General features: G+C 40.3%; 1 protein-coding gene across 1 annotated transcript; it reads left to right on the top strand.

The window, feature by feature from the left end:
* The first annotated feature begins 5,053 nt into the window (after positions 1–5,053).
* LOC138084500 (tripartite motif-containing protein 64-like) lies at positions 5,054–10,923 on the top strand. The gene is made up of 5 exons (XM_068978816.1): positions 5,054–5,464; positions 5,963–6,058; positions 6,652–6,895; positions 9,308–9,421; positions 10,439–10,923. The coding sequence occupies exons 1-5, from the start codon at positions 5,054–5,056 to the stop codon at positions 10,921–10,923; spliced, it is 1,350 nt and encodes a 449-aa protein (XP_068834917.1).
* The last annotated feature ends 6,069 nt before the right edge of the window (positions 10,924–16,992 follow it).

Here is a 16,992-nt window from a genome sequence, read left to right as displayed (position 1 = left end):
CACGACATGCCAATTTGGAAGAGCTAGATGACAAAGGGGGGAGTGAGGGCAGCAGCTATGTTGTAACATGGACACATCTTCTGTGATTATTCATTCAGGCACTAAGGCAATCCAAGGACCACCATGATGGAGGTTGCAGAAATAAGTAATATCATTATCCTAATTTTAAACTAGAGAGTTTACAGTGATTGATCTTCCTAGCTGCTGCCTGAGGGACAGACTATTAATTAGATAGGGTCTGACAAGACCAACTTCATCCTCTACAGGAAGCTCTGGGCTAAGTCCTGTCTTCAAGCTCTTCCTCTGAGGAGATCCAGTACAGTGTTTCCACAAGAGGAAACCTTATACTTGAGTTTGGTGACCTCACTTGTGTCTACCATCATTTTGTAAAATACAGAAACATAGAGAAATAAAATTGCTTTCATGTCAGCATCCATAAGAAGACTTTATGACTAATTTATAACAGGTTGTATTATTGTCATAATTACCTACATTGCCATACTTCATTTAGGAAAGGAGGGTGGTAAAAAAAATAAACTTGGTTAAGACTTGGAAATTAAGGCCCCTGGGGTTACTGTTAACAAGAGTCAGCTCTCATTAAAGAGTGGTTGTGCTTTTGCAATACAAGGTCATTTTTAAAAATTTGCTCATAAACTCTAAGAACCATCAGCCACTTGAAATGTGTATAAAAGGTACACGTGTTTTGAAAAACTTAAAGATAGGGTCATGATTCCTACCCCTTTCCAAAACTCTGAATTCTCCATGTGATTGTTCAGTGGGAAATATGTCAGAAAAGAAAGATGAGGATATGGGCTATCCCTTCAAAATATTTTTTATCCTAATTTTTCAATGCAGTGACTGTTGTTTCTATTTTGTTCTAAAGTAGCCTATTAATGACATTGGCCTAAAGTGATGTCTGAGCTGGGGTCTCTCTCTACTGACCCTCTCCTTTGGAGTTGGCTTGGAGAGCACCAGACAGAGAGCCCCCCATCCTGTCATTGCTCAGAGGCACTGGGGGGCTTGGTCCAGAGCATGAGGGTGAAGGACAAGAGAAATTTCCATTCTGAAGTGGTGGCCACAGGTGTTTCTACCTTAAAGAGTTCCTTTAAAATGTAAAAATCAATCAAAAAAATCAAACTATTTCTCCATGATAGAACATGTTTAAACAAACCTCACTATATAGTGTTGAAATAATCTTTTCAAATTCTTTGGTTAAAAATGAAAATTGTTGAAATTCAGAAACTCACATATCAATGTACATTTGAGATTGGGTCTATGGTACAATCAGTAGCTCTTGATGATAGAGTGTTCGTGGAGATTGTTTATGAAGATAAGCCAAGATGTTAGAGCAATCTTATCTTGTTTCAGGAAATCTCATCATCCACATTAGCACCATCAGAAGACTGATGAACAAATGGGTGGGATTCAGAGACTCAATATAAGGAAACTCCAGGAGCCAAGGTCAGTCTTTTCCAAAACTGAGAGGGAGCTCAACTAGATCAGGAGATGGCCACACTTGGAACACTTAATCCCTGAGCCAACTTCATATTATTGTCCAGGGTAGACTGTTTCTACAACTCCTTAGGTGAGTACACAGTTCACCACAGAGCAGCTCTTGGGACTCTTCTGAGGGAAAACAAACTAAATTTCCTATTTTTGATTTATCAGTAATATGAGGGTTTTTAAAATGAAACAACATTCTTTACCGACTTAGTGAAATGATTCTGTTCTGGTTTTGTTAGCTTGTCTTGACATGCACTGTGGAATGGTTAAGAGGATTCATTTTACTTCTGTGATTGTATTTCTTTCTTAGTTGTTCTCATGCATTTTAAGGACCACATGGGCTGCAGCAGGCCAGGCTTCTCTCTCTTCTTCGGATTACTTGATTCTATAAGTAGTACCTAATCATTTACCCTAAAAGTGGAGTGTGTCTGTAAATACAGTAGAGATAATAGTTTACGTTATAGAAGTAGATGGGCTTAGATGGGCTTCCCAGGTGGCTCAGATGGTAAAAAATATGCTTGCAATGCAGAAGACCTGGGTTCTAATCTTGAGTTGGAAAAATTCCCTGGAGAAGGAAATGGCAACCCATTCCTGTATTCTTGCCTTGAGAATTCTATGGACAGAGGAGTCTGGTGGGATATAGTCCATGGGGTTGCAAAAAGTCAGACACGACTGAGCGACTAACACTTTCACTCTCACTTTCACAGAAGTAGATGATACATACAAAGATTTGCAGAAAATATTGTTAAAATTAGGTACCAATTGACCCTTCAAAAGTATGCATTTTTGACTGAAATTTTTAGTCATGTGTCGGTGTGAGAGTTGGACTATATAAGAAAGCTGAACACAGAAGAATTGATGCTTTTGAACTGTGGTGTTGCAGAAGACTCTTGAGAGTCCCTTGGACTGCAAGGAGATCCAACCAGTCCACTTTGCAGGAGATCAGCCCTGGGATTTCTTTGGAAGAAATGATGCTAAAGCTGAAACTCCAGTACTTTGGCCACCTCATGTGAAGAGCTGACTCATTGGAAAAGACTCTGATGCTGGGAGGGATTGGTGGCAGGAGGAGAAGGGGATGACAGAGGATGAGATGGCTGGATGGCATCACAGGCTGGATGAATGTGAGTCTGAGTGAACTCCGGGGGTTGGTGATGGACAGGGAGGCCTGGTGTGCTGCGATTCATGGGGTCGCAAAGAGTCGGACATGACTGAGCAACTGAACTGAACTGAAACAACAACTTCATGGATTGCAACTGTAAATGTAAGATATGACTTTTTAGCAGAGATTGCAGTGTAGCAATTGAATTAAGTAGATTTCAAAGGTTTGACTTCAATCATTAGCAAATAAAAATGCTTTCAACTCTGCAAAAATCTAATCATGTTCACCTATACCTTTTCATAGGGCTGATAACCATATCACTTGGAGGAAATGGGTGTGGTCTTCAGACAATATATAGAGCATTCCCTGAAGATGCAATTGCATTCTTCTCCAGCATCCAGAGCTGTCTGGATTCGAGTTTGTTGCACTGAGGAGAATTTTTAAAGTTCCTGCCAGAAGGAGGTGAGCACCTAAGTGCTGACCTGAATTTAATAGTTACTTACCAAACAGGAATAGAATTTCATCAACTATATTTCATCAAGTGTACCCAAAGGTGAGTTCTTATCAAGGTACAATGAAATTCTGCTATGCTCACTTAAAAATGAAACTTTAATGGTAGTTGCAGACAGAAATGTAATTGTTTTCTATCAGTGCTATCTATATGTGAACACTGCATCAAGCATTTATTCCCTGTTGAATTTGTAAACAAGTAACTTCTTTTACCCTCACTATGTCAAGTAGCTTCCCTATAACATGTGGGTAAAAATAGAAAATTAGTAAATGTTGTTGAGAAAATTGAAATAGTTAATTCATATAAAAAGTTAATCTAATACCTAGAAATATTTATAAAAAATAAACAAAACAGCAGTCTTCTCCTGTTGTTGTTGAGTCACTAAGTCATGTCATCATTATTTCATGACCTTATGTTACTAGAGGTTCTTAAGTCTTAAAAGAGTTTTCTAGAGACCCAAGTACTTATAAAACACATAGTACTCCTAAAATGTTCAACATAATGTATATATTTCATATCCTTCACACAGATGAACATGAGTTAAATGGGTGAATTAATCAGAAAACCTCCTTGAAATGGTCACATTTGCTATCATTTTAGAACCCTCACTTTGCAGTGCACAAGTGAAAAGTGTTCAGGATAGATCTAATCAGCCAGTAAGGACTCCAAAAGCGTGAAGTGGAAAGAGAGGGAAGTCTCAGAAAACAAAGAACCTGATGTTGCTTCCATTAACCAAATGTCTGGAATTTCCAGGGTAGAGAGGAAATCCTTGGGTATATTCAAACTAATTTCTTTGCTTTTATTAAACAACTGATTCTTTTTACTAACTATTGTTATAGTGGAAATATTCATCAGTTCAAAATATGACATGCTCTGGTCATCTGAACTGACTCCAGGTAAAACTGTTTTCCTGAACTAGCAATGACAAGTTTTGTTTGTTTTTATTTTTTCTTTTTGCTTTGAAAGGAGTAGTTTTGTTATTTGAGTCATAAGGAAACACTGACTTATTTACATATTTAACACATCAAAGTCAAAACCAACATTGATTACATTAAGTTTACATTATTCATAAACATTTTTCTTTGTCTTTAGAAAAGCACATATGTCACTTCAAAGGCAGAAGGAATAGGGAACATTAGCACAGAGACAAAGTGAGTGCTAGTGTGGGTTCCAAGCAGGAAGAGATGGAGAGAGAGAGACAGACTGAGGTTATATATGTTCTTTTGTACCCGTCACCTGACCAAATTAACTCGAGTCATCCTAACATTTACACTCATGTTTACTTTAAACAAAAAACGTTGCTAGTGACTCTCTTATCTAATTTCATCTTTTTTATTATAGCATGAACCCAACCGGTCTGTAGCCACCATTTCTAAGTTTCTATTGTGATTGTGCTTAGTCACTCAGTCATGTCCAACTCAACTGTAGGACACCAGGCTCCTAGGTCTATGGGATTTCCCAGACAAGCGTGCTGGAGTGGATTGCCATTTCCTTCTCCAGGGGATCTTCCTGACCCAGGGCTCGAACCCATGCCTCCTATGTCTCCTGCATTCCTGACAGATTCTTTACCCACTGAGCCATCAGGGAAGTCCAGGTGGTGATAGTGGTAAAGAACCCACCTGCAAATGCAGGACGTGTAAGAGACATGGGTTCAATTCCTGGGTAGGAAAGATGTCCTGCAGAAAGACCAGACAACCCACTCTGGTTTTCTTGGTTGGAGAACCCAATGGATAGAGGACCCCAGGGAGCTCCAGCCCATAGGTTCTCAGAGTTGACCATGACTGAGCGACTCAGCACACAGGTTTAGACTGGGGGTAAGAAAGTGTGGAAATGAGATAGAGTTCAAAACAGGACTGTGCCAAAACTTTATTTTCCCTGATCACAGCATAAGAATAGCTTTTTCTCTTACCCTCTCTTATTTGTCTCTAATTTTCAGAAACATGGATTCAGACACACTGCAGGTCTTCCAGAGTGAACTCACCTGCTCCATCTGCATGAACTGCTTCCTGGACCCCATCACCATAGACTGTGGGCACAGCTTCTGCCGTCCCTGTCTGAGCCTTGGCTGGGAAGAAGGCCAGACTCCAAGGAGCTGCCCTGAGTGCAGGAGAATAGCAGAGAGGCCCGATTTCCAAACCAATATTGTCCTCAAGAGGCTGGCTTCCCTTGCCAGACAGGCCAGAGCTGACCACGACCACAGCTCTGAGGAGCAGATCTGTGTGACACACCAGGAAGCCAAAGGCCTCTTCTGTGAGGCTGACCAGACCCTGCTCTGTGGGCCCTGCTCTGAACGCCCCGAGCACGCAGCTCACAGCCACAGGCCAATACACAGGGCTGCTGAGGAGTCCCGGGTAGGTAACGCCTCTAGAGCAGTTTGGGATCTAGAGGCTCCTAAGTCAGAGAGGAGGATGAGGATGCTATGATGGTGGTGGGGGTGGAGATAGTGGAGGGGGGAGTTCTGAATGTGGATCCTCACATATAATGTGTCCTCTCAGTGTTGTTTCCCAATTGTCCACGCATGTGGAAATGCAGCATCCCGGGGTGGGTGGCACCAGGGCCACAGGCTTCTGATGGGAGCTTGAGGCTTTCTTAATCAAACTATATAAATGTGTAAGTCTCAATTTATTAGGGTATGGATGTTGTTATCTGTAAAGTTTCCCCTGTTCTCTACTATACACTTCTGTCACCATCACATTCAAGTGTTAGATTCAGATTAATCAGGGAAAATCTGACCACAGCATTCTAACTCAAGGTTTCTGTGTAACCAACAACTACTTTTGCTCATGAAAAAGGGGATGAAATTTATGGCGTCATCTTCCATGTCACTAAATCTCATGACTATTTTGCAGGGAAAATTTCTGAAAAGAATGGGCTCTTTATGGAAAATGAGAGAAGAAATGCAACTGACTCTGAATCAGGAAGCTAAAAAAACTCGGTCATTTAAGGTAAGAATAAAAAGGCTACTATTTATTTGTACAGATATTGATATAATTCTTGCTGTTTGGTCCATTTAAGTTCCCATTGGTCTCTTCCCTGGAAATTGTGAGGTTTCAAATGACCTATCAGAGATCACAATTGAAACAGGCCAATTCATGCTAGTTCAAGGATGCTAGTACAAGGGAAAACCACAGCATGAAAAGTGTTCCTAGGCCAAATTTTGAAGATTTGAATAAAACTTTTCAGAAATGAAGTATAAGACACATTTCACTAGGTGTGACTAGTGAAGTAGAAGAGATGAATAGAGTCGTAGTATATAGAGGTAAGGTTCATGTCAGAGAGGAAATAATGGATGGAGTAAGAACCTTAGAGAATCCTCCTAGAGAGAGCGCTTGGGACCCCTCAGATGGCTTGATTCAAGCAAAGAAAGATACTAGGAACTCAGAGAATGCATGGACAGGAAGGACCAGCAGATACAGGACCTTTGATGTGTGAGGCAAAAAGTTTGCCAAGAGCTTTCCTGATTACATCAAAGAAATGTTATTTGAGTTTTGTTTTCAATGTGAGAATAAGCAATGCTTTGAATCCACTATGCCCTCAGAAATATGTGACCCTAAGGAAGGTGATGATTAAATTTGAATATCAGAGGAGGCATACATTGCTCCAGGAGGAGGAGAAACTGCATCTGGAGGCCCTGAAGAAAGAAGCCAAGGAAATTTGTCTACAACTCAAGGAGAGTGTGTTCAGAATGACTCAGTACAAAGAAAGACTGAAAGAAATGTACAGAGAGCTGACCGAGATGTGCCAAAAACCGGACACGGAGCTGCTCCAGGTGAGAGAGGAGGGTTTATTCTCAGAGAAAAAAACGCTTTTCTAGATGAGCTGCTGTGAAATGAAATGTTTCCTGCATATACTATTACTTTTGGCTAAGAAAGGTTTTTCCTTGACCCCCATTATTGTATTTGTCCAATCCCCTATTTTATCATATCCTGGTAACGTTTAGAAGATTTTTTGCCCATTTCCTAGCTAAAATAAGACTTTTTTTTTTTTTAGTGTGATCAGGGGTACTATCCAGATAAGTTTCCAAAGTCAGCAAAATTCTATGACCAGGAGAATGTTAACTTTCATGGAGTAAATCTAAATATGCATTCCCCTAAACCCTTGTCACTCCCTGCTATCCCAAATTTTCTGAAGATACTGAGCTTCTGCTTTATGTCTCAGCAAGATTGTTAGAACTAGTCGTCAATTTCCATGCACTCTATAATTCATTTTATATGGTTCCCTGTTTTGGTTTATTGCTTTCATAGATGGTGAGCTTTGTCCTAGGGAATAGCACTGGGCAATGAGTGACATTGAAATCCTGGATGTTGCTACATCATTATATACTCTTCATGGCTCCCTTCCTTCCTTAATGTGCCCTGAGGAAGCCCATCATATTTTAGTTTAGGCTCAGTTATGATGCCTTCTGACTGTTCCTTAGAAAACAATTAGCAAAACAGTATCTTATTCAATAAAAAATAGAGACTGCTACTGCTAGGTCGCTTCAGTCGTGTCCGACTCTGTGAGACCCCATAGATGGCAGCCCACCAGGCTCCCCCATCCTTGGGATTCTCCAGGCAAGAATACTAGAGTGGGTTGCCATTTCCTTTTCCAATGCAGGAAAGTGAAAAGTCAAAGTGAAGTCGCTCAGTTATGTCTGACTCTTAGCGACTCCATGGACTGCAGCCTACCAGGCTCCTCTGTCCATGGGATTTTCCAGGCAAGAGTACTGGAGCGGGGTGCCATTGCCTTCTCCGAAAGGAAAAAAAAAAAAAGAGAGAGAGAAGAAGATGCAAAAAGACAGAAGTCTCATAATTAATATGATCTTTTTTTTCTCTTTGCAGGCCATGGGAAATGTATTGGAAATGTGAGTATACACTAATGAGTTTTTTATTTCTGGAAAAGTTGTTCTCTTTTTGGTGAAATGGATACCCAGTCATTCCTTGGTACCATGGAAGATTGTTTTCAGGTCCTCCCCAATATCTAAATTCCAGGATGCAGGATGCCTTATACAAAATGCCTTAGTATTTGCAGTTAACTTACAAGCATGCTCCCTTACACTTTGTCATCTCTAGACTACTTATAACAGCAAACATACACAAGGCAAATTGAATATTATTCAAAAAGTTCCCTCGTACGTGGAATTTTCAAGTTTTACTTTCTGGAATTTTTTTCTCCAAATTTTTCATTCAAAACCAGGAGTAAGGATGGAGGAATAGGTAGACTGGGAATTTGGGATTGACATGTACACACTGCTATATTTAAAATTATATGTAAAATAGCAGGTCCAACAAGGACTTCTCATAAAATACATAAATATATAAGTAAGCAACTCAGAAATTACAAATTGAATCCACATGTGAATCCATAGGTGCAGAGCCTTCATATGTGGATTATCAATATCATCTTTTTGGCTATTTTCTATTTTATTTCAAATAATTTCCAGGCCTTCTGATCCTTGATCTCAGAAGTTTCCTTTTCATTTGGCTGAAATCAAATATACCTGAAAACATTCTGACATGCTGGACTTGGTTTTACCCACTCACCCCATCCTCTCCAACCTCACCACAATAAGACTTTGGAAGGAATTTGCCAAGATATCACAGAGGAAACACCTATGCTAGTGAGTTGGAAGGTGAAAAAGGCCTGAAAGAGGCTAATTCCCTAAGAATGAGAAGAGGAAGTGTGCTTTTGTTCGGAGGAGCAGCAGTGACTCAGCCTGCTCCATCATTGTAAGCTCCCTTGTAGGCAGGACCTCAGAGGAAGTGGCTTTCTGCTGTGCACTAAGTTAGACTTTCAGACCAAGGTAACCAGGTTGGAATTGGAATCCCTTGCTGGTCTGACAAGAGCAAACAGGTCTGGATCAATGAACTCTTCCTTGTAGACACTGAATGCATCCTTGATGACTACTTGCTGACTGCAATCTCAAAGGCTTAGGTTGAATTTTTTCTCTCTGTAAAATGCCCAGGATCTTTCATTATCTGAGATGGAATAGAGAAAGGGAATGAGGTTCGATGAGTGGAAAACTGGACTAATATTTGAGAACAATGGGGAAGTTGAAATTTTATACAATTTATATTTAGTAAAAAATATGGTAATGTTTTTATATTCCCAGCTGTGTAGAATATATTGTATATGTAACTAACAAAATGTCCTGGGTTAAAAGTTGCTTTTATACAATGGTCATGTGATTAGACTTTGGCCTTGAAATGTATTAGATGTCATTTGTTTCAGGGCCGACTTGGCACAGATGCAGAAGCCTCAGCCAGTGAACCCAGAGCTCACTTGCTGGCCTGTTGCTGGAATCCTAGACATGCTGAACAAATTCAGAGGTAAGGGTCAGCCCTGTGGTGATCAGGACTATGCTTCATTAGAGCTTCCCAGGAAGGAACCTTCTTTTATTATTTTATTTTTTCTGAAATGATGGTAGTACTTAACTTCCCAAAGTGGTAACATCTTTTCTGCCCGTGTCGTCAGATTACAAAAGTCAAAGTTGAACTTAGCCACCTGTAGTTTACTGAAAATACAAAGCCAGATGCATACATTAAGTTACAACTGACATAAGTGAAGCAATAGTAGAACAACCAGGACGCTCATGTTGTTATAAAGAGAATATTTAGTTTCATGAGTAGCCATCAACATTGTGTTTATTCTGGTTATTTCACTCTTGAAAGGTTAATTGTGGCATTTCTGGTTTTTAACATGTTCTGCATTTCATATGCATGTGCTATGTATTGTACAGAGAATATTTATTATTCCTAAAATAAGGACTAATTGACAAAACAGATTAAAATTGGCTTATGCTGAATAACTGTAATGCTCTTAGAGCAATCTCAGGACAACTGAAAGGCAAGAGATATGTGAACATGGTTAGCCAGAACATCCTTTCAGAAGCTTCCAAACTATTCATTTATGGATTTCTTTCAAATGTTTGGACCTTTGAGAATGTAATAGGTAGAGAATACACCCCAATAAATTTTCACTTGACAGCAAAGTGTCATCTATCTATTAAATAATATTAAAGACAAAGAACACAAGAAAAGTTTTCTAAACAAAAGATAAAACATATTTTAGGTGAGCCCTGATATAAACTGTCAAGAGATAGATGTTAGAGACTTCACACAGTTTATGAGGAATCTTTTTTTTTCCTATATGATTTGAGGCATTATATATGCTGTAGAGATAGTGATAACTATTGTTCTTCATCGTAGAGCCAGTCTGAACTCCCTTTGCTTTGTTTTGTGTTTCCTTGGAGGAGGAAAAATGAAAAAAGGCAGGGAGTAGAGAGCCTCTGCCTCTCAGAGACACAGAAATCCCACTTGCTAACCCAGTTTTTTCTCTTTCTACAGTGGATAATGTTCTGACTCAGACCACCATTCACCATGTGAGCCTTGATGATGCAAGTGCGATGTCAGATGATGACCCCCACGGCATGTCCAGACAGCTCGATGGTGGGGTGAGCTTTGTGGCCTGGGGAGCTCAGGCTTTCAGCTCCGGGAGGCACTACTGGGAGCTGGAAGTGACACACTTCTCCAGCTGGATTCTGGGGGTCAGTAAAGATATCTTGGCAAGTGATACTATTATCCATATTAATTATGAAGAAGCATTTCTTCTATTTTCTGAAAAGGTGAATGACCAGTATAGTCTCTTCACCAACTCCCCACCCTTAGTTCAGTTTGTAAAAAGGCCTCTGGGTAAGATTGGAGTTTTTCTGGATTATGACAATGGAGCTGTGAGCTTCTATGATGTTTCCAGAGGATCCCTCATATACAGTTTCCTTCCTTCCTCCATCTCCTCCCCTCTGAAGCCTTTCCTTTGTCTTAGGTCTCCATGAATTATCTAGTTCCCTGACCATATTTTTGAAATTCTTCCCTGAGGAAGTTGCTATCGTAAACCTCATGCAAGGTCACAGAATGATACCTGACTTTCTCCGAGCACACTGCGATTTAATGAAACATAATGATTGCATGTTTATAAAATGGCTTAATCATGTTGAATGTATAAATTTGTTAATAAAGTTTAACACAAAAATTTATTATGGAGTATCTCATAGAATAAAATCGATTGCTTTCCTTTCTTAAATGATGTTTTTATTAAAATAAATGTTACATTTCATAAAGATTAGCCTATTTAAAGTATGTAACCCAGTTACTTTTTTAATATACAAAAATTTATGGAACCAGAGCTATGTAATTCCAGGACATATCCATCACCCCAGAGAGAAATCAATGCCCATCAACATTTATTCCCCATTGCCCCTCCCCTTTCTGATGTCACCTCAATCTAGTTTTATTCCTCATGGATTTTTTTTAGCATGTATATATATATTATTGAAGTATAGTTGACTTGCAGTCTTTCAGGTGCATACCAACATGATTCAGTTATACATATATACAAATATTATTTTTCAGACTATTTTCCATTACAGATTATTATAAGACATTGACTACAATGTCTCTGTGCTATACACTAAGCTTTTGTTGCTTGTTGGATATCCATACTTTAAATTAGAAATCTAGAATTCTATTCATATTGTCAAATAAATGGAATCAAAATGCCATAAATTTTTTAGTTAAGCAAAAATTTATGTTTTCTAAAATATATATATATGAATCCAAAAGCTTTTTGACTGTACTTGATAAAGTCTTCAGAAAGAACATTAAAAAAAAAAAAAAAGGAAGAAGAGATGGAGAAACTGGAAAACGTAAACCAAATGAAATGGGAGCCCTGAACGTGAAATAGAAAAAGTGGAACAAACTAGATAAAAGTAAAATATCATTGTACCTTGCCCACCAGGCTCCTTTACCATGGGATTTTTCAGGCAAGAATATAGCAGTGGGTTGACGTTTCCTCCTCCAGAGAATCTTCCCAAACCAGGGATCAAACCCACATCTCCTGTGTCTACTGGTTACCAGAAGGATTCTTTACCACTGAGTCACCTGGGAAGCCTATTGAAATGTACCTCAAGTTAATCAAATTCATCTAGAAGTAACTTTGAGAAACACCATCTTGGGTATTTGCAGTTCATGTTGGCATATCACAGGACATGTTAGATTAAAAAAAAAAAAAATCTGAGAAACTTTGTACAACTCATTATTTACCAAAAATGTGTGTCCATGGAACCCTCTTTCCTAAAATTGTTTATCAAAAGCTCAGGCCTCCAGTGGATTGAGGGACATACTGTGAACAAAGTCTATTTAAAATGCACATTAAATGGGGGTGGGAAAATCCTAAGTCAAAACATTGGATTAATTTTTGAGTGTTTTCTGTCTTGCAAAATATAATCAAATCACACCTTTAACATTGCATCAACTTCTTTTGTTCTATTAAGAAAAGTGAAGCACACAGCTACAGCTTTCTTATTCTCAAAAGACTGGATTCCCAGCAAAGGGGAAATCTGTGCTATACTCGGTGTTATTCAAAGGAAATATGACCTATTACGTTCCTGGTAGGGCTTGATCTTTTTTATTCAATGCTTTTCTTGTATCTTCCCTTTTGACTAGCTGGTAAAGAATCCGCCTGCAATGTGATAGACATGGGTTCGATCCCTGGGTTGAGAAGATCCCCTGGAGAATGGAATGGCTACCCACTCCAGTATTCTGGCCTGGAGAACTCCATGAACTGTATAGTCCATGGGGTCACAAAGAGTCAGACACAACTGAGCGACTTTCACTTTTATTATGGATGATACCTACCGGCAGAGTATAGGTGACCATTCAACCTTGCCTTGCCTTATAAACTAAACAAGAGTGTTAGAACTAGAATGGCTTGTTTCTCTATGTAAAATAATTACAAAGAGAAAGGGTTTCCCTTGTGGCTCAGTTGGTAAAGAATCCACCTGCAATGCAGGAGACTGCCTGCAGCACAGCAGACCCGGGCTTGATCCCTGGATCAGGAAGATCCCCTGGAGAAGGAAATGGCAACCCACTCCAGTATTCTTACCTGGGAAATCCCATGGGCAGAGGAGACTGACAGGCTACTGTCCATGGGCTCGCAAGACTCAGACATGACTTATGGACTAAATCAACACCAAAATAATTACATGCAATTTGGGGGGGTAAAGCACAGTAATATGGTAAGTGGAAGTGCATACATGCACATATTTTCATCCACCTAGCCAGTCTATGTCTTTCAGTTGGTGCATTTAATCCATTTACATTTAAGATAATTAATGGTATGTATGATCTTATTATCATTTTCTTCATTGTTTTTGGTTTATTTTCTGTAGGTCTTTTCCTTCTCTTGTGTTTCCTGCCTAGAGAAGTCCTTTTGCAATTTGTTGTAAAGCTGGTTTGGTGGTGCTGAATTTTCTTAACTTTTGCTTGTCTGGGAAGATTTTGATTTCTCCATCAAATATGAATGAGTCTTACTGGAGAGAGTGTTCTTGATTGTAGGTTCTTCCCTTTCATCACTTTAGATATGTGATGCCACTCCCTTCTGGCTTGTACAGTTTCTGTTGAGAAATCAGCTGATAACCTGATGGGAGTTCCCTTGTATGTTATTTGTCATTTTCCCCTTGTTGCTTTTGATATTTTATCTTTGCCTTTAATTTTTGTCAGCTCAAGCATTATGCATCTTGTTGTATTCCTCCTTGGATTTATCCTGCCTGGGACTCTCTGTGCTTCCTGGACTTGGTTGACTATTTCCTTTCCCAGGGTATGGAAGTTTTCAAATATTATCTCTTTAAGTATTTTCTCAGGTCCTTTCTCTCCTTATTCTCCTTCTGGGACCCCTATAATGTGAATGTTGGTGTGTTTAATGTTGTCCCAGAGGTGTCATCATTTTTTTTTTTTTTTCATTCTTTTTTTCTAAATTCTGTCTGTGGCAGGGATTTCCACCATTCTGTCCACCAGGTCATTTATCCATTCTTTTGCTTCAGTTATTCTGCTATTTCTTTGGAAGGAATGATGCTAAAGCTGAAGCTCCAGTACTTTGGCCACCTCATGCGAAGAGTTGACTCATTGGAAAAGACTTTGATGCTGGGAGGGATTGGGGGCAGGAGGAGAAGGAGACGACCGAGGATGAGATGGCTGGATGGCATCACGGACTCGATGGATGTGAGTCTGAGTGAACTCCGGGAGTTGGTGATGGACAGGGATGCCTGGCGTGCTGCGATTCATGGGGTCGCAAAGAGTCAGACACGACTGAGCTACTGAACTGAACTGAACTGGACTGAACTGAACTGAACTGAATTCTGCTATTGATTTTCTTCTAGTATATTATTCATCTCTGTTGGCTTGTTCTTTAGTTCTTTAGGACTTTGATTAACATTTCTTACATCTTCTCCATTGTTTTCCTGAGATGCTGAATTATCTTCATTATCTGAATTCTTTTTCTGAAAGGTTGCCTATCTCCACTTCATTTAGTTATTTTTCTTGTCTTTTACTTGTCCCTTCATCTGGAACATAACCTTCTTCTTTTTCATCATAATGAACTTTCTGTAATGTTCTTCTAGCCTCTGTGGGATTATGGCTTCTTCTCTCTACCCTCTGATGGAGAAGCTAAGAGGCTTGGGTAAGCTTGTGATAAAGGACTGGTGGTGGGAAAAACTGGGTGTTGCTTTAATGGGCAGGGCCTTGTTCAGTAAAGCTTTGATCCAATTATATGCTGATGGGTGGGGTTGCTCTCACTCCCTATTAGTTGTTTGGTCTAAGGTGACCCAGCCCTGATGTCTACGGGCTCTGCTGTTACTGTTCAATCTGACTCTTTGGGACCAGAAAGAAGAGGGTGTTTGCTATGACCAGTGCATTTTCTTGGCAAAACTTTATTAGCCTTTGCCATGCTTCATTTCATATTCCAAGGCCAAATTTGCCTGTTACTCCAGGTGTTTCTTGACTTCCTACTTTTGCATTCCAGTCCCCTATAAAGAAAAGGACATCTTTTGGGGGTATTAGTTCTAAAAAGTCTTGTAGGTCTTCATAGAACCATTTAACTTCAGCTTCTTCAGTGTTGCTGGTGGGTCATAGACTTGGATTACTGTGATATTGAATGGTTTGCCTTGGAGATGAACAGAGATCATTCTGTCATTTCTGAGATTGCATCCAAGTACTACTGCATTTTGGACTCTTTTGTTGACCATTATGGCTACTCCATTTCTTCTGAGTGATTCCTGCCCACAGTAGTAGATATAATGGTCATCTGAGTTAAATTCACCCATTCCAGTCCATTTTAGTTTCCTGATTTCTAGAATGTTGACTTTCACCCTTGCCATCTCCTGTTTGACCACTTTCAATTTGCCTTGATTCATGGACCTAACATTCCAGATTCCTATGCAATATTGCTCTTTACAGCATCAGACCTTGCTTGTATCATCAGTCACGTCCACAACCGGGTAATGTTTTTGCTTTGGCTCCATCCCTTCATCCTTTCTGGAGTTATTTCTCCACTGATCTCCAGTAGCATATTGGGCAGCTCTGACCTGGGCATTTCCTCTTTCAGTATCCTATCATTTTGCCTTTTCATACTGTTCATGCTGTTCTCAAGGCAAGAATACAGAAGTGGTTTGCCATCCCTTTTCCAGTGGACCACATTCTGTCAGACCTCTCCACCATGACCTGCCCATCTTGGGTGGCCCCACAGGGCATGGCTTAGTTTCATTGAGTTAGACAAGGCTGTGGAACTAGTGTGATCAGATTGACTAGTTTTCTGTGATTATGGTTTCAGTGTGCTGCCTTCTGATGCCTTATTGCAACACCTACTATCTTACTTGGGTTTCTCTTAGCTTGGACGAGGGGTATCTCCTCACCGCCACCCCTCCTGACCTTGAACGTGGAGTAGCTCCTCTAGGCCCTCCTGTGCCTGCACAGCCACTGCTCCTTGGACGTGGGGTTGCTACTCTCAGCCGCTACCCCTGACCTTGGCTGTGGGGTACCTCCTCTTGGCTGCTCCTGCGCTGTCGCAGCCTGGCACTCTTGGCCACTGCCCCTGACCTCGAACATGGAGTAGCTCCTCTTGGCCACCACCCCTCGGGCATGGGGTCCTCCTGGCTTCTTCCCCTGACCTCGAAGGTGGGGTAGCTCCTCTCTGCCACGCTTGTGTGCCGTCACAGCTGACCGCACTTGCATGCCTTTGCAGCTGCCCACGCTTGCAACAAAGACATACAGAAGGCCAATAAACACAGGAAAAGCTGTTCAGTATAACTATTGCTGCTAAGTCACTTCAGTCGTGTCCGACTCTGTGCAACCCCATAGACGGCAGCCCACCAGGCTCCCCCATTCCTGGGATTCTTCAGGCAAGAACACTGGAGTGAGTTGCCATTTCCTTCTCCAATGCGTGAAAGTGAAGTTGCTTAGTCATGTCCGACTCCTAGCGACCCCATGGACTGCAGCCTACCAGGCTCCTCTGTCCATGGGATTTTCCAGGCAAGAACTATTAGAGAAATGCAAATCAAAGCTACAATGAAGTATCATGTCACACCCCTCAGAATGGCCATCATTTAAAATCTACAAACAATAAATGCCAGAGAGAATGTGAAGAAAAGGAACCCTCTTGCACTGTTGGTGCGAATGTAAATTGGTACAGTCACTATGGAGAATAGTATGAAGATTCCTTAAAAAAACTAGGAATCAAACTGCCATATCACCTAGCAATCCCACTATTGGGAGTACACCCAGAGAAAACCATAATTCAAAAACACAAATGTATCCCCAATGTTCATTGAAGCACTTTTTATAACATGGAGACAACCTAGATGTCCACTGACTGATGAAAGGATAAAGACATCTTTTGGTACTTATATACAATGGAATATTACTCAACAGTAAAGAGAACTGAATTTGAGTCAGTTGTAATGAGATGGATGACCTAGAGCCTGTGATACAGAGTAAGTCAGAAAGCAAAAAAACAAATGTCATATATTGACACTTATATATGGGATCTAGAAAAATGTTAGGGATGAAGCAGT

This window comes from Capricornis sumatraensis, chromosome 8, assembly GCF_032405125.1.
Source record: "Capricornis sumatraensis isolate serow.1 chromosome 8, serow.2, whole genome shotgun sequence".
Lineage (NCBI taxonomy): Eukaryota > Metazoa > Chordata > Mammalia > Artiodactyla > Bovidae > Capricornis > Capricornis sumatraensis.
This window is presented reverse-complemented; position numbering and strand designations above follow the sequence as displayed.

Excerpts from the sequence above, each read along its gene's own strand:
- LOC138084500 (XM_068978816.1), top strand. The coding sequence starts at position 5,054 with ATGGATTCAGACACACTGCAGGTCTTCCAGAGTGAACTCACCTGCTCC. Across the intron at positions 5,465-5,962 it reads GGGCTGCTGAGGAGTCCCGG|GGAAAATTTCTGAAAAGAAT; the intron begins GTAGGTAACGCC and ends ACTATTTTGCAG. Across the intron at positions 6,059-6,651 it reads AAAAAACTCGGTCATTTAAG|AAATATGTGACCCTAAGGAA; the intron begins GTAAGAATAAAA and ends CTATGCCCTCAG.